The sequence below is a fragment of the Myxocyprinus asiaticus genome, chromosome 9 (genome assembly GCF_019703515.2).
Source record: "Myxocyprinus asiaticus isolate MX2 ecotype Aquarium Trade chromosome 9, UBuf_Myxa_2, whole genome shotgun sequence".
Taxonomy (NCBI): domain Eukaryota; kingdom Metazoa; phylum Chordata; class Actinopteri; order Cypriniformes; family Catostomidae; genus Myxocyprinus; species Myxocyprinus asiaticus.
In genome coordinates, this window is record NC_059352.1 from 26,558,734 (window position 1) to 26,579,208 (window position 20,475).

At 50.0% G+C, this 20,475-nt stretch overlaps 1 protein-coding gene across 4 annotated transcripts in view; it reads left to right on the forward strand.

The window, feature by feature from the left end:
- Nucleotides 1–20,475, forward strand: part of LOC127445616 (PEX5-related protein-like) — a 164,463-nt gene that overhangs the window by 133,143 nt on the left and 10,845 nt on the right. For all 4 annotated transcript variants that reach the window (XM_051705792.1, XM_051705794.1, XM_051705793.1 and 1 more), the window contains 3 exons: nt 1,632–1,838; nt 2,917–3,082; nt 11,248–11,405. In XM_051705792.1, coding sequence (XP_051561752.1) covers nt 1,632–1,838; nt 2,917–3,082; nt 11,248–11,405 — 531 coding nt within the window. The remainder of the gene's footprint in view (nt 1–1,631; nt 1,839–2,916; nt 3,083–11,247; nt 11,406–20,475) is intronic.

Genomic DNA, 20,475 nt, shown 5'->3' on the forward strand with positions numbered 1-20,475 from the left:
TGAAAGTCCAATCTATGTGTGATAATCACCAGCGACACTCAAGGCTGTGTGTATTCGTACCCTGCATCCTTGTCACTTTTATGGAGTGAAACTGGTTTGATAATGTCTGCCTCTCTTATGTTTTGCAAAATAATTTAAGATGTATTTTTTCAAAGGTGTATTGTCTGTGATTTCTCTATACAATCGCTTCATCCCAATTTGCATACTATCCATCCTAAATCATATTAAATATCCATAGTAAATAGTATTAGTGCATTCCAAATTATAATATGTTAAAGACTGGATGCCAAATTTTCCACCGTGCCAGGATGGTGTATTATTTCTGGAGGATTTTTGAAGTATGGACAGAGACTATTTAGTGGAGATGGGCCACTTCTATTAAAATGAATGGAAGAAATTGGAATGCCCGACGATCAACAGATGTAGAAAGAAAGTCCCGCCTTACAGGTAAAAGAGCCAATCACCTTTTAGAAACAGACATCGCTTGTCAATCAACTCGAGAATGCGCATGCGAGTTAGCTAATCTGAGTTAAAGAAGCACAATTTATGATTCCAGTGTTGTCAGATATTAATGCTGATTGGACATATGTTCTTTGATCGTGATATTGACAAACCATTTGGAGATTTTGGTCTTTCCTTATTCAAGTAGATAAGAGCTGCTCTTGTATGCCTCTTGTTTACATAGAAAAATAGCTGCCTGAGAGCATTCCAAAAATGGCCACCAGTGGACTGACTTTCTAGGAAGACTTTAGTATGGATCTGTTCATGTTATTTTGGCTATCAATAATGTACTAAAAACCCTATGCACAGTGGAAGAGTTTGTATGTGTTCACTGTTGAGATTTTAAGTAGTAAAAAATCACAGAGGAATGTGAGGCCAAAGTTGCCACACTGTCTTTAAATGAATGAACCTACGACATTACGCAACAATGTAGTCTATGGTATTTTATGCAATTTCATGCCATGGTATTATATACTTTTTATGCTCAAACATTTTTTATGCAATTTTAATGCTAAAAAGTATATACTTTGCCATCACCAGTGAAGTACATACTTTTAGTGCCTAAGTATACAAATTGGGAGGCAGCTTGTGTCTTATTTGGACAGGAAGGAGGCAGGAAGCGTGAGGGGTGGGGAGGATGAGTATAACATATCTTTTTCCAAATCAGATTAGATTAAATCAGATTAGATTAGAATGAAAATATCTGATGGATTTTTCAGCAGGTAAATCATTAGCAATGTAAACTGCTTTTATTTTAATGAAGAAGAAGAGAAAACATTTTTACTAATTGTAACAAAGAAGGTTTTTATTTGGCATTGTTACAAATCCTGTTTATTCTTTGCTACGCCCATGTACCCAATGTATTCTAATAAATAATTATCAGATGTCAACCTCTCAACATAAATTTTTACACTTGTAAGACAAGGAACATAAAGTCCATTATAAACTAAGCATATTATTTATATTTATTATATATATGCAGACACATGAGATGACACATGTATTCATCCATGAATTAAAACCAGCACTAATCAGGAAGCATCTGCCTCTCATTATGATGGCAGAGAGCTAATTAGTGTCCATCAAAAGCAGTGGTTCTTTAGATGCTTCCCTGTTGTATGTGTGTGCAGGTGTCTGGAACTCCACCCCAACAACCTCCAGGCCCTCATGGCCCTGGCAGTGAGCCTGACCAACACAGGCATGAGGCAGGAGGCGTGTGAGGCACTGCTGGGCTGGATAAGGCACAACCCCAAATACAAACATCTTCTGAAGAACCGCACGCACCTGCAGGGCTCACCTGGATCACGGAGACTCTCCTGCCCCTCCTCAACTGGCTGGTAGGGGTTCAAATGAATGCATAAAATGCCACATGAGGAACATATAGGTGAATTAGGGGCACTTTGGACTACTTAAAATCTTTTAAAAAGGAAACTTTAAAAAAAATATGTTTAATCTACTTTAAAACAATAATAATATGTTCTGGAATAATGTTATGATCATGGCCTTGATCAACTTTCAAAAGGAGTTTGGTATAATGTATGATGGTGTGGATTTTTAATGTTGTGTGTGATGGTAATAATTTGTTTTTTATTATTATTATTTTATTTTTATTTATTTTTCCAATTTTTAGAAACATATTTGAAATACCAAAGACTTGTTAACCCAACATGTTAGCTCATGGTGACTTAATGTTAAACTTGTACAGTATATATATATATATATATATATATATATATATATATATATATATATATATATATTTTTTTTTTTTTTTTAAAAGCCTTCTTCAAAGTGTTACTCTACTGCTCTTGCAGAAATTCACTTCCCTGTCATTTCTCATTTCCATCACCAAAAATTTTTTTTTTTTAATTTTATTTATTTATTTATTTTTTGTGAAAAATCCGTTGTTTTGTTTTTTTATACTTGGCACACTGGCAATGACAGTGATTCTTTATTATTTAAAAAATAGCCATATAGAAAATGAATTGAAAATATTAGTTCTGTTGGGAACATATCCAAAATAGAGAAATTCTATCAAAACATAACATTTCATCTCTCTTAAAATGAGGAAAGAGTAATTAAAGAGACATAATAAAAAGCTTAAAGCTATTATAATCTATCCTTTAAATCTCAAATAAAAAAAGGGTTTTAAAAGGCATTTTCATTTCAAATCATCCTTAGGGACTAAATGTTCCTCTTATTGAAGAATCACCCCTACACTTGTAGTGCCACAACACCTTCTAAATGGAAGGTTATTGGTATTCTTTCTAGAGAGCCTTTTTCTCCTTTTTTTAGGCAATAAATGACTGATTTGGATGTTGCTGGTGGGGGCATCCCTCAATTGCAAGCTCTTGTGAGTCTTTCAGTTCTCTCTCTTTTTCTCTCTGCTTCTCTTTCTGTGTTCTGCTGCCCCAGCACTCTGCTGCCTGACGTGAAGGAGCTCTTCCTGGATGCTGCCCAGCAGAATTCGGACACTATCGACCCAGACCTGCAGACAGGGTTGGGTGTGCTGTATAACCTCAGCTCTGAGTTCAACAAAGCAGTGGAAGTCTTCAATGCTGCACTGTCAGTGCGGCCTGAGGTAAATCCCTGCTCAGTGCACTCGACTGACAAACTGGTGCTAAATCATACAGAAACATTCCCCAAAGGCAGAGAGAAAAAAAGAGAGGGAGAACGCAAAGTGTCAAAGAGTCATTGGGGCATGTAAAATGTCTCCAAATCTTTGAAACAGTTCATTTGAAACTTGAGGGGAGCTTTATTCTTTGCCATTCATGATAGCAGACTAAAGAACCCAGTGGGTCACCTTGTCGACGATTGATGCTTGCTAAGCTGAATTTTTCCCCCTGTGTAGACTACATTTGCACTCAATCGAAAATCCTCCCCATCTGCTTGACTTGGTAATGTCTGCTTGCCTGCTGGGTGGCTCAAAGCTTGAATATAATAAAAAATAATGGCCATGTGTAACTGAAAATCTGACACCAGACTCTTTCTGTCACGTTAGGAACAACTCAAAAAGAGACAGCTCAGAACACCTGGCACTTAAATCTTTACTTTTACCATTTTGTTTTATCCAGTGTCGCAGTGCTATCATGTGCTATATATATTTTAAGTATTCTGTATCCAAAAATATTTGTAAAGCCCTGTATATGCTCACTGACATGGTTAGGATAGGCTTGTGCTTTGTAGCTGAATGCTAGATACTTTAATATTATAGATACTAGATAGGGCTGGGCGATATTCCGGTAGACATGATACACCGTTAGAAATTTGTCAATCGGTATATATTCTGGATTATCATCTAGAATATATACTATCGCGGTTACGCAAAACCACCAACACGTGGCAAGAAATGTGCACCTCATTCTATTCACGTAACACGTACACGGTACACATTCTGTCGGAGAAATGGAGGAGGAAGACGGAGCGGCTTTATGTGAGACTTAGAGAATTTAAGAAACAGGGTTTTTCAGGTACTGACAATTTTTCAGCGGCCGCCCAAGCTATATTTCGGGCCGCCGGAGCAAATTCAATGACTTTAATCTCACGTTGTGAATATGCTTCTCATAAGACACACGCAGCTGTGTTTCACATGATTTTTGTGCGCGCTGTCTCTGAAGCATGAAAGTGCGTGCGAGTCTAGGAGGTTTCCAGATTGGGAAGTTAAACATCTCAAACAGCAAGACAGCCTGACATTCTAACCAACACTGACGAGGAAAACAGCTAAAACAATGTGTCATGCACCAACAATTATGTGTCATCTGTCATGTGGATTTTAATAAACCACACATCATCGCCCTTAATTAAATTCAGTTTGAATGATGTTAGATATTAGAAAACAAACCGGATTTGCATTCAGATATTCAAATATTGTTTTCAGAGATGACTTAAACCATTAAGTGGCTTATGAAGTGTTTTATAATAATATAGTCAACCACATCAGACTGAAATGTGAAGTTTAACATCGTGGTAAGGTTGATTACCACTTTTTGAATACCACCAATTAATTTGTTCCCTATCTGTCACTCACTCGACGTTGTATCGATGTAGTGACACTAGGGGTCACTATTGGGAGCCCAAGATGCCTCTGGTCTTTGATAAAAGGCCAATGAAAATTGAATTTCTACCGTTCATTCACCTCTGCTGGATCTGACGGCGCATTTCAGCGGCATCTCCCTCCTCTGCACTGGTGCACTGCAGAGAACGCCCCTGGGCGCTTCGGCAGAAAAAAAAAGAGAGTATATTTTCTGAAAGAGCTTTTTTAATCTAAAAGAGTATATTTCTCTAAAAGAGCGGCACACGGAACGTCTTTTTAAAGACGCGTCTTTTTAAAGATGTCTTTCTGATTGTGTGTTATTCCTGGTTGCGGTCATTATCTCTCAACTTCGGATGGTCATGATCGCTGTCTTTCGTGTCTGGGCGCGACCCACACGGAGGCAGCATTTGTGGATGGTTCATGTTCTCACTGTGAGAACATGACCATGGCAATGTTGCGGTCGCGGCTTGCTTTCGTAAGAAAGCTCCCCGCCTCGGTCCTTCTACCTACGGGTATGAGGCCAGCGCGGCTAGCACTGGGGGTGATTTGGGGACCCCAATGGGATCGCCTCCGCCGGGTATCCCACCGCGGACCTCCCATTCCCCAGCACGCTCCTCTGCCCCAGTCGGGCTTCCGGATGAGTCCGCCGGCTCATCTCATGGCGAGTCTGGCCTCTTGTTTGGAGACCGCGAAGATGATGAGCTTTCGAGCGCATCATCGGAGAGCGGGCTTGTCCAGTCGGACGCAGAAGCCTCAGCTGGGCTCCCCCCCTCGGGGACGATTGCCCAGTCACAGGCTGATGCAGAAATGGACATGCTTTCCCGGGCGGCTGAGTGGAACCCTCCGCTCTCCCCTGAACCCTTGTGGCTCGATGATTGGTTCCTGGGCTTGCGGCGCCGCTCAAAGCAGCCACGCCCCGCTCCAGTGCCTTTCTTCCTGGAAGTGCACGAGGAGCTGACGAAATCATGGGAGACACCTTTTACTGCCCGGCCCACGATTCCACAGTTCCCCCGCCCTCACCACCCTCGATGGCGGTGCGGCCAGGGGCTATACGGTGATTCCCCCGGTGGATAAGGCGCTCGCTGTGCACCTATGCCCGCAGAGCACCGCCACCTGGCGTGGACGACCTAAGCTCCCGTTCAAGCCCTGTAGGTTCATGTCATCCCTGACGGCTAAAGCCTACAGTGCTGCTGGACAAGACGCCTCTGCCCTGCACGCCATAGCTCTCCTGCAGGTCCATCAAGCCAAGGTGTTGAAAGAACTGCACAAGGGTTGTTCCGCCCCAGATTTGATGCAGGAACTGCGCTCAGCGACTGACCTCGCTCTCCGAGCGACGAAGGTCACGGCGCGGTCTCTTGGGCGGACGATGGCCACAATAGTGATCCAGGAGCGCCACCTTTGGCTCAACCTGGTCGAGATGGGTGAAGCCGACAAGACATGCTTTCTTGCTGCCCCCATTTCCCAGGCTGGCCTATTCGGCAACACCGTCGAGGACTTTGCCCAGCAGTTCTAGGCTGTGAAGCAGCAGATGGAGGCTCTCCGGCACATCCTGCCCCGGCAAGGCTCAAGATCCCGCACCCCGTCTGCTTGTCGCCAAGGGCGTCCCCCTGCAGTGACTGCAACGGCTCCACCGCAGCCCACCCCTTCGGCCCGGCCCCGGCGTGGAGCCCACCGCAGGAAGCAGACGCCACCCGTCTCACAGTCGGCCGCTAAGAATCCACGGAGGTCATCAAAACGCCCCTGAGACGGGCGACCCAGGGATGACGGAACCCACCCACCTGGAGCTGGTAAGAAGACCACTCCATCCTCCGGTGGAGGGCCGGGTGGAAAATCTTTTGTTGACTTTTTATTTGATTTCGCCACATGCCCAAGTGGCTGCGGTACCCAACAGTTCAGCAAAAGAGCGGTTTCCTTCCTCCCTGGGTCACAGACCCGGTGTGCATGGTTGTCATCACGACTACCGTCCACGGGTTTTTCCTTGCAGGATTGGCGCTCCAGCGGTGATCTTCACGCCCCTGAGTGCCCAGTTGTGGCACACAGCCGCCCCCGATGTGGCAGTCTCCATGGGTTACGAGGACAGGCCTCTTCCTCCCCCATCCCAGGCTGTTCCGGGGGTGGTCACAAGGAGCCAGGTAACTGCTTCGATGTCCCTAGACTCAGCACGGACACGACGTGGTGTGGCACCTCGAGCTCCACCCCGCCGCAAGGCCCCACCTGCCGGTACGTCCAACAATGTTGTCCCCTTGGTCCCCCTTGCACGGAACTTGGATGCGTGGCTTGCCCTTTCCAATCCATCTTGATGGCTGATCCGGACCATCCGACTCAGCTACGCGATTCAGTTCGCCAGGCGCCCGCCCAGGTTCAGCGGTATCCACTTCACCTTGGTCAAGGACGAAAACGCTGCTACCTTGCGCGCGGAGATCGCTACTCTCCTATGGAAGGGCGCGATAGAACCTGTCCCTCCGGCCGAGATGAAGAAGGGGTTTTACAGCCCCTACTTCATCATACCAAAAAAAGGCGGTGGGTTGCGGCCAATCTTGGACCTGTGAGTACTGAACCAGGCCTTACACAGACTCCCGTTCAAGATGCTGACGCAAAAACGCATTCTGGCGAGCATCCGGCATCAAGATTGGTTCGCGGCGGTAGACCTGAAGGACATGTACTTCCACGTCTCGATCCTTCCTCGACACAGACCCTTCCTGCGGTTTGCATTCGAGGGTCAGGTGTATCAGTACAAAGTCCTCCCTTTCGGCCTATTCCTGTCTCCTCGCGTCTTCACGAAAGTCGCAGAGGCAGCCCTTGCCCCATTAAGGGAGGTGGACATTCGCATTCTCAACTATCTCGACAACTGGCTAATCCTAGCTCACTTTCGGGACATGTTGTGTGCACACAGGGACTTGGTGCTCTCACACCTCAGCTGACTAGGGCTTCGGGTCAACTGGGAAAAGAGCAAGCTCCTCCTGGTTCAGAGCATCTCTTTTCTCGGTTTGGAGCTGCACTGGGCACGCAGCCGCCGGCCTGTGGATGGGCCCGTAACTGCATTGGCGCATCAACTGCCTCGAGTTGTTGGCAATTCGGCTCGCCCTGCGGAGGTTTCAGCCATTGATCCAGGGCAAGCACGTGTTAGTTCGGACAGACAACACGGCAATGGTAGCATATGTCAACCGCCAAGGCGGTCTGCGCTCTCGTTGTATGCCACAACTCGCCCGCCATCTCTTCTTCTGGAGTCAGCAGCACTTCAAGTCGCTGCGAGCCACTCACATCCCGGGCAAGCTCAACACTACAGAGGACTCACTGTCACGGCAGATTAACCTCAGGGGAGAGTGGAGACTCCACCCTCAGGTGGTCCAGCTGATTTGGAGTCACTTCAGACGGGCACAGGTGGACCTGTTCGCCTCCCAAGAATCCTCCCACTGCCCGCACTGGTACACCCTGACCGAGGCCCCCCTCGGCATAGACACACTGGCACACAGCTGGCCCCCTGGCCTGCGCAAATATGCATATCCCCCAGTGAGCCTACTTGCACAGACCCTCAGCAGGTCGTCCTGGTAGCACCCTACTGGTCCACCCAGACGTGGTTCTCGGACCTCACGCTCCTCGCGACAGCACCCTCCGGCGAATTCCCCTGAGGAAGGACCTTCTTTCTCAGGGACGGGGCACCATCTGGCACCCGTGACCAGACCTCTGGAATCTCCATGTCTGGCCCCTGGACTATCTGTGGTGGTAGACACGATCACTCAGGCTAGGGTCCCCTCAACGAGGTGCCTGTAAGTGGCATCTGTTCGCTAAGTGGTGTTTTTCCCGACTGGAAGACCCCCAGAGATGCGCAGTCGGATCAGTGCTTTCCTTCCTGCAGGAGAGGTTGGAAGGGAGGCTGTCCCCTTCCACCTTGAAGCCCCCTTTGAGCCTTTGCAGTCAGCCGAGCTTAAGGCACTCTCCTTGAAGACTGCCCTCCTGACTGCGCTCACTTCCATCAAGAGGGTAGGAGACCTGCAAGCGTTCTCTGTCAGCAAAACGTGCCTGGAGTTCAGTCCGGGCTACTCTCACGTGATCCTGAGACCCCGACTGGGCTATGTGCCCAAGGTTCCCACAACCCCTTTTAGGGACCAGGTGGTGAACCTGCAAGCGCTGCCCCAGGAGGAGGCAGACCCAGCCCTGTCGTTGCTGAGTCAGGTGCATGATTTACGCATCTATTTGGATCGCACGCAGAGCTTTAGGATCTCTGAGCAGCTCTTTGTCTGCTTTGGTGCACAGCGGAAAGGAAGCGCTGTCTCCAAGCAGAGGATCGCCCACTGGCTCATTGACACCATAACTATGGCATATCACGCCCAGGACATGCCGCCCCCGGTAGGGCTACGAGCCCATTCTACCAGGGGTGTAGCGGCCTCCTGGGCCCTGGCCAGGGGTGCCTCTCACAACAGACATTTGCAGAGCAGCAGGCTGGGCAACACCCAACACCTTTGCAAGGTTCTACAACCTCCGGGTGGAACCGGTTTTGTCCCAGGTAGTGGCACGCAATTCAAGCGGATAAGCCCGGGAAAGCCGGCCAGGTGTATCGCTTGCACATATCGCCTTGTACCTCCTTTTGAGCTGAAGACGTGTGCCATTTAGAGTTTCAACTTAGAATCATTTTTGAGTGCTGTAGATTTTTTATCATGTATTGATCTGAAGAATGCCATATTAACTGTAAAATATTTAGAAAAAAACAGCAGCAGTTTTTGCAATGCAGTAAATGTTGTAGTCAAATAGTGTGAAGAGGCAGCTCAGAACACCAAGCACTTAGGCTATGTTCAGACTGCAGGCAAATAGGATTTTTTCTCAAATCAGATCTTTTCAGGATCAGGATTCAGGATTCTGTCCGCACTATTAATTGCAAGTGATTAAATCAGATTTGCGCATTCAGACATAACCAACCTATCTGCATGGGTTGCTTTGGTAACGATGTAGGTGTACCCATGTGACGATGCTTTCAGAACAGATGCGGGAGAAGTGGAGGTGCATCATCTCGCTCTCCAAATAAGCACCCTGTCCAGTCGCGGTGCAGAACTCCTCAGTCGCACAAGAAAAACTCAGCGACGGAGGAGACTGGTAAATATTGTGATGTTCCATGCTGCAGTCACCGATTTTTGATGTCATCGTTGTGTGTCGCGTTAAGAGTGATGCAAATGACCATTTGAAATCCGATTTGAGCAGCCAGAGTGTCCGGACTGTGACGCATCTGAAAAAATCTGATTTAAAAGGGACCTATTATGCAGAATTTACTTTTACATGGTGTTTGAACATAAATGTGAGTCGGCAGTGTGTGTGCACAATGTTAAAAGTCCACCCACTCCTCTTTCTTATATTTCTATTAATCTAAAACAGTGTCTCAAAGTGATTGGTTTTCATTTCTACTCTAACGTGACGTCACGTTAGAGCAGGCCTCGCCCACGACTGGTAACAGACTCCATTCTATTATCATAGATCCTCCCATGAGTGTTCCACACTGGAGCATCTACGGTGAGAAAAATAATGTCTCAGCTTCGTAAGCGTCATAAGTGTTCTGTTGTTGGCTGTAAAAGTGAACATAAGATTCTTCATGTACTCCCGGCATCAGAGCCACTGAGGATGCAGTGGACAAGTTTTGTTTTTGAAGCAAATGTTCCCCAAAACATACCAAAATTCGTGTATGTTTGTGCAAATCATTTTACACTGGACTGCTTTGTGAATCATGGTCAATATAAAGCAGGATTTTCCAAAAATTTGATTCTCAAGCATGGATCAGTACCAACTGTTCGTGTTCAAGCTTTATATCATGAAGATGTAAGTATCGCACTTTATATTTTGTGAATGTTTGCAAATCGCCTTTCCGAATGTACTTGTTAGCTGATTCCACGGCTAATGCAGCTAAAGTTACCATTGTCTCTGATTGTATTCACGGAGACCAGAGCTATGTCGTTATTTTTACGCTTACTGTCTGTATAATTCATAACCGCACTTTTATTATGCACAATACAGTAAGGTGATTGTCTTTTTGAAAACTTTGTACATTTTCTGTGAACATAAGAGAGTTGTACTAAAAGTGGAATGAGTGGTTCTGATTTGTTGTTGCTGTAGTATCCGAAGCACCAGCTGTAAAGGCACAGCCCTCTTCCGGAAAGGGGGCGGGGAGCAGCAGCTCATTTGAATTTAAAGAGACACACACGAAAACAGTATGTTTTTGATTCCACCCAAAAAGAGGCATTTACAACATGGTATAATAAATGATCCGTGGGGTATTTTGAGCTGAAACTTCTCAGACACATTCTGGGGTCAACTGAGACTTATATTACATCTTGTAAAAAGGGCAATAATAGGTCTCCTTTAAATCGCATTTGAAACCACCTCCCGATGTGGTTTGAATCAGATTTGGAAAAATCATATTTCATGTGGTTTTTTGCTGTCCAGACTATAAAAACTCATTTGGATACAATCTGGATATGCAAAAAATCAGATTTTTATTGGCAGTCTGAACATAGCCTTAGATGTCACTTTTACCACTGTGTTTTATCAAGTGTCACTGTACTTAAAGGTCAAATTCATATTTTTATATGCCAAGTCATAACTTAATTGTATTAAGCCTAGTTGCACGTAACCGCAGAATCTTTAAAGCGCAGAACGATAATAATTATTTTGATCCATGAAACTGAGCCATAGGGGAAATTTGTTTTTGTTTTTGCCCTTGGTATGTACAGGACTACTTGCTGTGGAATCGGCTTGGAGCAACGCTGGCTAATGGAGATCGCAGTGAGGAGGCAGTGGAGGCCTACACCAGAGCCCTGGAACTGCAGCCTGGCTTTATTCGGTCACGTTACAACCTGGGCATCAGTTGCATTAACATGGGTGCTCACAGGTTTGTGAACAAGCAAGTGACAGAGAGAGAAGGAGATAGGCTATACATATGTTTTCCTTCCTTTAAGACCAGAAAGATATACAAGACCCAGTAATGGGTCGCATGTTTACTCTAATAGGGTCGAGGACAGGACAGTGGGGCAAAATCCAATGTTAAATGCAAGTAATAAATGCTACTGTAACCATATACACTCCCTGGCCACTTTATTAGGCCAGGTACCCCCTGGCCACTGTACATCTATTTATTCATGCGAAATGATGAATGGTGTGAAAAACAAAAAACATCCAGTGAGCGGCAGTTCTGTGGGTGAAAATGGCTCGTTAATGACAGAGGTCAGAGGAGAATGCCAGCTGACAGGAAGGCGACAGTAACCCTGTGGCAGCGGGGGCGTGGTCAAGCATCTCTCCGGAGAGAGCGAAAGCGGTAAGGGCGTTTACACCTGAGCTAAATTATGTCTAACACCTGTCTCTAATTTCAGTGAGCACGGGGAGAGCGGCATAAAAGAGCCACACCGCCAGTAGACGGGGAGAGAGAGACCGGCACAAGAAATGCCATATTGCCACGGAAGTTATTGTGAAGTTGTGTGTGTGAAAGTCAAAATTTTTCCTGGAAAGCTGTAAACTTTAAACTGGACAAATTAAAACACCCACCTGAACTGGGAAACCTCGCTTCTCGCCTCCTCCTTTCCTCGAACTCCCTTACACTGGTGCCGAAACCCAGGATAAGTTTGGTTAAAGATGAACGGAAGTCGCCCCGTAGAGTCCTCCCAGTTGACGGAGATCCTCCAAGCCCTCGCTGGCCTATATCGGAGCCACCAGCAAACACTGCTTGGCTTCGACAAGATCAAGATCGCCGGTTTGTCGAGCTCCTACGCGCTCAAGCAGAGGACCGGCAGGCGATCCGGAACCTCCTCAGCCAGGAGGCATCCCCAGCCGCGACCCCGGACACTCACACGCCGTTGCCCCCGCCTGCGTTGCAGAAAATGGGGATGGCGAAAATGGGGCCGCTCAGCCAGTGGGCGGCCCGACTTATCCCGCTGTTATCCGTGGAAGCCCAGCTCGCGGCTCAATAACTGCCAGCGACGAGCCTCCTGGCTTACGGTGACTTGAAGAAAGCCATCCTACAATGGGTTGGTCGGAGTCCGGAAGAGAATCGTCAACTCTTCCGGAGCCTGAAGCTGGAGAACTCTGACCGCCCGTTTGCCTTCGTCCAACGGCTCCGCGATGCCTGCCGAAGATGGCTGCTAGCGGGGGACCGTGGCGTCGATGGGATCATCGACCAGATGGTACTGGAACAATTAATACATCGTCTGCCAAAAGGGACGGCGGAGTGGGTCCAGTGCCACCGCCCGGCATTGCTGGAGGATGCCGTCTGGCTTGTGTAGGACCACATGGCGGCGATCCCGAGGGCGGAAGAGCCCTCCTACTCTCTCTCTCCTCCCCCTGTGTTTTCCCCTGTCTCATCCCCCTCCCCTCTCTCCTCTGGTTCTGCTCTCTCCCCAGGGCCGATCCTGCCCCACGAAGGCGAGGAGGACTTCAGCCACCGAGACCAGCTCCCCGGGTGTGGGAGGCGACACCTCCCCCTACCCCGATGCCCCGCGCTCTCCCTCTCAGGTGAAGGCGCCCACCGACGCAAGTGCGGGCGTGACGCCTGGGCCAGCCTGCTGGAGGTGCGGGGACCTGGACCACTTCCGGGATCAGTGTCCTCTGATGGAGCTGGGGACGGTGGTGCAGGTCTCCAACCTCCCGCAGGCTGCCCCCGACCGGGCCAGAGCGTACCGGATACCGGTAAGTGTCAAGGGGGGTACTCACCAAGTGTTGGTGGACACTGGGTGTAATCAAACCACTATCCACCAATGCTTGGTTCAACCCAAGGCTTTGGGCACAGCTAAAACGGTGAGGGTGAAATGTGTGCACGGGGATATTCACAAGTATCCGGTGGTGACACTGACGATTAAATTCTGGGGGAAAAAGCATAGAGTGGAGGCCACGGTTAGTTCCCGCCTCACCCATCCGCTGATTTTGGGGACTGATTGGCCTGACTTTAGAATTTTATTAAAGGGAATTTGTGCGGATGGGTCCTGTACGAAATCAGGGAGATGTACAATGTGCGATGCTCTGGCAGGGGAGGCGGAGCCAGGGCCGTCCTCGACAGCTCCACGTCATAATGGCGAGAGGGGGAGAGGCTGCAGCCCCTCCCCTTCTCAGGGAATTCCCTGAGGGGGATTTCCCTTTGGAGCAGTCACGAGACGAGACCCTCAAACACGCCTTCGACCAAGTGAGAGTCATCGATGGTCAACAACTCCAGCCTGACATCGCCCTTTCATACCCCTATTTTGCAATTATAAATGAGCGGTTGTATAGAGTAAAACAGGACGCTCAGACTAAAGAGGATACAACCCAACTTTTGATTCCACGGAGCCGTCGGGAAATGGTATTCCAGGCGGCTCATTATAATCCCATGGCGGGTCACCTAGGAGAAAGGAAAACACTGAACCGTCTAATAGCCCGCTTCTATTGGCCGGGCATTGGCGGCGATGTCCGCAGGTGGTGTGCGGCGTGCCGCGAATGCCAGCTGGTTAACCCACCGGCCACCCCAAAAGCGCCATTGGGCCCTCTTCCCTTGATCGAGGTCCCCTTTGAGAGAATTGGAATGGACCTCGTCGGGCCATTAGAACGGTCAGCACGCGGACATCGCTTTGTATTGGTCCTAGTGGACTATGCAACGCGGTATCCGGATGCAGTGCCTCTTCGCAACATCTCAGCACGCACTCTTCAAAATAATCTCCAGGGTGGGGATTCTGAAAGAAATCCTCACCGATCAGGGCACAACGTTTATGTCACGGACACTATGCGAGCTGTATGAATTGTTGAGTATTAAATCAATTCGCACCAGCGTGTACCATCCTCAAACAGATGGCCTGGAGGAACGATTTAATAAAACCCTCAAAAACATGATTCGTAAGTTCATGCACGACGATGCTAGAAATTGGGATAAATGGCTTGACCCCCTGTTATTTGCAGTACGAGAGGTCCCGCAAGCCTCCACTGGCTTCTCCCCATTCGAGCTGCTGTATGGGTGACGCCCACGTGGTGTGCTTGATGTATTGTGAGAGGCCTGGGAGGAGGGACCTTCAAACAGTAAAAATGAAATTCAATACGTTCTTGATCTTAGAGCAAAACTCCACACTTTAGGGCAGCTAACACAGGAGAATTTGCTCCAAGCTCAAGAATGAGAGCGCCGACTGTATGAGAGGGGAACTCAGCTAAGGGAATTTGCACCGGGAGATAAAGTGCTTGTATTACTTCCCACATCAAGCTCTAAATTACTCGCCAAGTGGCAAGGACCCTTTGAGGTCACACGACGAGTGGGAGATCTCGATTATGAGGTTAAACGAACCGATAGAGGGGGCACACGTCAAATCGCGGAGGTTGCTAGGTTGCAACAGGAGTTTGCGGATGTGTTCTCCCCTCTACAGGGGCATACAAACCTCATCCATCACCACATCGAGACCGAGCCGGGGGTCGTGGTACGTAGCCATCACTACCGATTACCCGAACACAAGAAGAAAATCGTTCAGGAAGAATTGGATGCAATGCTCGATATGGGGGTAACAGAAGAATCCCACAGCGACTGGTCCAGCCCAGTTGTTCTAGTGCCTAAGAGCGACGGGTCTGTACGGTTCTGTGTGGATTATAGGAAAGTCAACGCGGTGTCTAAATTTGATGCGTATCCAATGCCTCACGTTGATGAGTTGCTCAATCGGTTGGGCACTGCTCGATTTTATTCGACATTGGATTTTATGAAGGGTTATTGGCAGATCCCCTTGACACCAATTTCCCGTGAAATTACACCAGTTTGTGACACTTCCGTTCGGTTTGTTTGGAGCCCCGGCTACGTTTCAGCGTCTCATGGACCGAATCCTCAGACCGCATTCAGCGTACATGCAACATCTGAGGGCGGTTCTGAGATCGCTGTGCCGAGCGGGACTCACAGCAAACCCAAAGAAGTGCACGATTGGGCGGGTGTAGGTACGGTATCTGGGGTTCCACTTGGGCCACGGGCAGGTGCGTACCCAAATTGACAAGAGAGCAGCGATTGCAACCTGCCCGAGGCCCAAGACCAAAAAGGGCGTGAGAGATTTCCTGGGGCTGGCTGGCTATTATAGAAGGTTCGTGCCTAATTATTCGGACGTCACCAGCCTGTTGACTGATCTCACTAAAAAGGGAGCTCCAGACCCGGTCCAGTGGACGGAGCAGTGTCAGCAGGCATTCACGCAAGTTAAAGCCGCACTTTGCGGGGGGCCGCTTTTACATTCACCTGACTTATCTCTCCCTTTTGTTTTACAGACAGATGCTTCAGACAGGGTGCTGGGGGCCATACTCTCGCAGGTGGTGCAGGCCCATCTCGCGTTACATCAGTTCTATGCAGAAAATCATTTCTGAACATACAACATGTCGAACACTGAGGCGGATGGGTTACAGCAGCAGAAGACCCCTCCTAGTACCACTACTGTCAGTTTAGAACAGGAAACTGAGGCTGCAGTGGGCACAGGCTCACCTAAACTGGACAGTAAATGATTGGAAAAACATCGCCTGGTCTGACAAATTTGGATTTCTGCTGAGGTACACAAATGGTGGGCCCACTGCAGCCTTAGTTTTCTGTTCTTGGCTGACAGAAGTGGAACCTGACATGGTCTTCTGCTGTTGTAGCCCATCCACCTCAAGGTTCAACATGTTGTGCATTCAGAGATGCTATTCTGCTCAATACAATTGTACAGAGGGGTTATCTGAGTTACCGTAGTCTTTCTGTCAGCTCAAACCAGTCTGGCCATTCTCTGTTGACCTCACTCATCAACAAGGTGTTTTTGTCCACAGAACTGCAGCTCACTGGTTGTTTTTTGTTTTTCGCACCATTCTCTATACACTCTAGAGACTGTTGTGTGTGAAAATCCCAGGAGATCAGCAGTTACAGAAATACTCAAACCAGCCCGTCTGGCACCAACAATCATGCCACAGTCTAAATCACTGAGATAAAATTTTTTCACCATTCTGATGGTTGATGTGAACATTAATTGAAGTTCCAGACTCATATCTGCATGATTTTTACATTACACTGCTGCCACACAATTGGCTGATTAGATAATCGAATGAATAAGTAGATGTACAGGTGTTCCTAATAAAGTGGCCAGTGAATGTAATTGCATACAGTTAGAATAACACAATAAATATGCTTATCAGCTTTAAAAAGTGAGAAGAAAGTGTTTTGTATATTTTTTGTTGTTGACGTCAAAGGTTGTGTTCGATGAAACTCTCCGGTAGTTTAATTAAAATTCAGGCTTACTTGCAAAAAGGATAAATGTGGTTTGTACCTAAAGCAATTTGTTTTGTGTGGTGAAAGTCTTATTATTTGTAATTAGGCATGTTATAAAATATCGATATATCGATAATCTGCAGTTCCCTATCTGTCACTCACTCGACGTTGGTGTCGATGTAGTGACACTAGGGGTCACTCTTGGGAGCCCGAGACACCTCTGGTCTTTGATAAAAGGCCAATGAAAATTGGCGAGTGGTATTTGCATGCCACTCCCCCGAACATACGGGTATCTTTATTTTTAAAGATGCTTTTCCGATTGTGTGTTATTCCTGGTTGTGCTCGTTATCTCTCGCCTTCTAACGGTCACGATCACTGTCTTTCGTGTCTGGGCACTGCTCACGCGGAGACAGCGTTCGTGGATGGTCACATTCTCATTGCGAGAATGTGTCCATGGCAACGTTGCGGTCGCGGCTCGCCTTCGTAAGGAAGCGAGCCGCCCCAGAGGCTCCCGCCTCGGTCCTTTTACCCACGGGTTTGAGGCCAGCGCGGCTAGCACTGGGGGCGATTTGGGGACCCCAATGGGACCGCCTCCGCCGGGTATCCCCCCGCGGAACTCCCATTCCCCAGCACGCTCGTCTGCCCCGATCGGGCTTCCGGGTGAGTCCGCCGGCTCGTCTCACGGCGAGTTCGACCTCTTATTCGGAGCCCGCGAAAGTGATGAGCTCTCGAGCGCAGCATCGGAGAGCGGGCTCGTCCAGTCGGAAGCCTCGGCTGGGCTCCTCCCTTCGGGGTCGATCGCCCAGTCACAGGCTGACGCGGAGGTGACGACATGCTTTCCCGGACAGCCGCGAGCGTCGGTTAGAGTGGATTTCACCGCTCTTCCCTGAACCCTCGCGGCTCTGTGATTGGTTCCTGGGCTCGCGGCGCCGCTCAAAGCCACGCCCCGCCCCGTTCCTTTCTTCCCGGAAGTGCATGAAGAGCTGACAAGATCGCGGGAGGCACCTTTTACTGCCCGGTCCCGATCTTTTCAGCTTCCCCGCTCTCACTACCCTCGATGGTGGGGCGGCCAAGGGTTATTCGGCAATCCCCCGGTGGATAAAGGCGCTCGCGGTGCACCTATGCCCGCAGAGCGCCGCCACCTGGCGTGGGTGCCCAAAGCCCCTGTCCAAGGCCTGTAGGTTTACGTCATCTCTGACGGTCAAAGCCTATGGCGCTGCTGGACAAGCCGCCTCCGCCCTGCACGCCATGGCTCTCCTGCAAGTACGCCAAGGCGCTAAAGGAACTGCACGAGGGTAGTTCCGCCCCGGGATTGATGCAGGAACTGCGCTCGGCGACCGACCTCGCTCTCCGAGCGACGGAGGTCACGGCGCGGTCTCCCGGGCGGACGATGGCCACACTAGTGGTCCAGGAGCGCCACCTTTGGCTCAACCTGGTCGAGATGGGTGAGGCCGACAGGACACGATTCCTTGCTGCCCCCATTTTCCAGGCGGGCCTATTCGGCGACACTGTCGAGGACTTTGCCCAGCAGTTCTCGATGGTAGAGCAGTAGATGGATGCTAGCCGGCTTGTCCTGCCCCGGCGTGGCTCAAGATCCCCCCATCTACTCATCGCTGAGGGCGTCCCCCTGCGGTGACTGCACCGGCTCCGCCGCAGCCCGCCCCTCCGGCCCGGCCCCTGCGTGGAGCCCACCGCAGGAAGCCGACGCCACCCGTCTCACAGCCGGCACCGAAGAACCCACGGAGGTCTTCGAAGCGCCCCTGAGACGGGCGACCCAGGGACAACGAAACCCGCTGCTCTGGAGCTGGTAAGCAGATCTTCTTTTTGTTACCTTTTGCATTTAATTGCGCTGCATGCCCAAGTGGCTGCAGTACTCAAGAGCTCCGCAAGAGTGGTTTCCTTGTTCCCTGGGTCACATATTCAGTGTGTACGGCTGGCATCACGACCACCGTCCACCACTCCATTTGGCAGGTTGGCGCTCCAGCGGCGGTCTCCCGCCCTGAGCGCCCAGCTGTGGCACAAATCCGCCCCCGATGTGACAGTCTCCACGGGTCATGAGGACAGGCCTCTTCCTCCCCCGTCCCAGGCTGTTCCGGGGGTGGTCACAAGGAGCCAGGTAAGTGCTTCGATGTCCTCGGACTCAGCACGGCCACGATGTGGTGTGGCACCTCAAGCTCCGCCCCGCCGCGAGGCCCCACCCGCCGGTACATCCGATGACGTTGTCCCTTTGGTCCCCCTTGCGCGGAACTCGGGTGCATGGCTTGCGCCTTCCAGTCCGTCGCGAGGGCTGGTCCGGACCGTCCGACTCGGCTGCACGATTCACTTCGCTGGGCATCCGCCCAGGTCCAGCGGTGTCCACTTCACCTTGGTGAAAGATGGAAACGCTGCTACCTTGCGCGGAGATCGCTACCCTCCTACGGAAGGATGCGATAGAACCTGTCCCTCCAGCCGAGATGAAGAGGGGGTTTTTACAGCCCCTACTTCATTGTACCGAAAAAAGGCGGTGGGTTGCGGCCAATCTTGGACCTGCGAGTACTGAACCGGGCCTTACACAGACTCCCGTTCAAGATGCTGACGCAAAGACGCATTCTAGCGAGCGTCCGGCATCAAGATTGGTTCGCGGCGGTAGACCCGAAGGATGCGTACTTTCACGTCTCGATCCTTCCTCGACACAGACCCTTCCTGCGGTTTGCGTTCGAGGGTCAGGCGTATCGGTACAAGTCCTCCCTTTCGGCCTGTCCCTGTCTCCTCGCGTCTTTACGAAGATCGCAGAGGCTGCCCTTGCCCCGTTAAGGGAGGTGGGCATTCGCATTCTCAACTATCTCGACGACTGGCTAATCCTAGCTCACTCTCGAGACGGGTTATGCGCACACAGGGACCTGGTGCTCTCACACCTCAGCCGACTAGGGCTTCGGGTCAGCTGGGAAAAGAGCAAGCTCCTCCCGGTTCAGAGCATCTCTTTTCTCGGTTTTGAGTTGGACTCAGTCTCCTTGACGGCGCACCTTACGAACGAGCGCGCCCAGTCGGTGCTGGCCTGTTTGAAGGCGTTCAAACAGAAAACAGCGGTTCCACCGAAACATTTTCAGAGGCTCCTGGGGCATATGGCGTCCTCGGCGGTGGCCACCCCGCTCGGGTTGATGCATATGAGGCCGCTTCAGCACTGGCTCCAGACTCGAGTCCCGAGACGGGCATGGCGCCACGGGACACACCGCGTGGCCATTACGTCGGTCTGTCACCGTCTTTTCAGCCCTTGGACCGACCTCTCGTTTCCACGAGCAGGTGTTCCGCTAGAACTGGTCTCCAGGCGCGTCGTGGTCACGACAGACGCCTCCAAAATGGGCTGGGGCGCTGTTGGCAACGGGCACGCAGCTGCCGGCCTCTAGACGGGTCCGCAGCTGCGTTGGCACATCAACTGCCTCGAGTTACTGGCAATTCTGCTCGCCCTGCGGAGGTTCCGGCCGTTGATCCAGGGCAAGCACGTGCTAGTTCGGACAGACAGCACGGCAGCGGTAGCATATGTCAACCGCCAAGGCGGTCTGCGCTCCCGCTGTATGTCATAACTCGCCCGCCGTCTCCTCCAACGGAGTTAGCAGCACCAAGTCGCTGCAAGCCACTCACATCCCGGGCAACCTCAACACTTCGGCGGACGCGCCGTAACAACAGGTTACCCTCAAGGGAGAGTGGAGACTCCACCTTCAGGTGGTCCAGCTGATTTGGAGTCGATTCAGTCAGGCACAGGTGCACCTGTTCGCCTCCC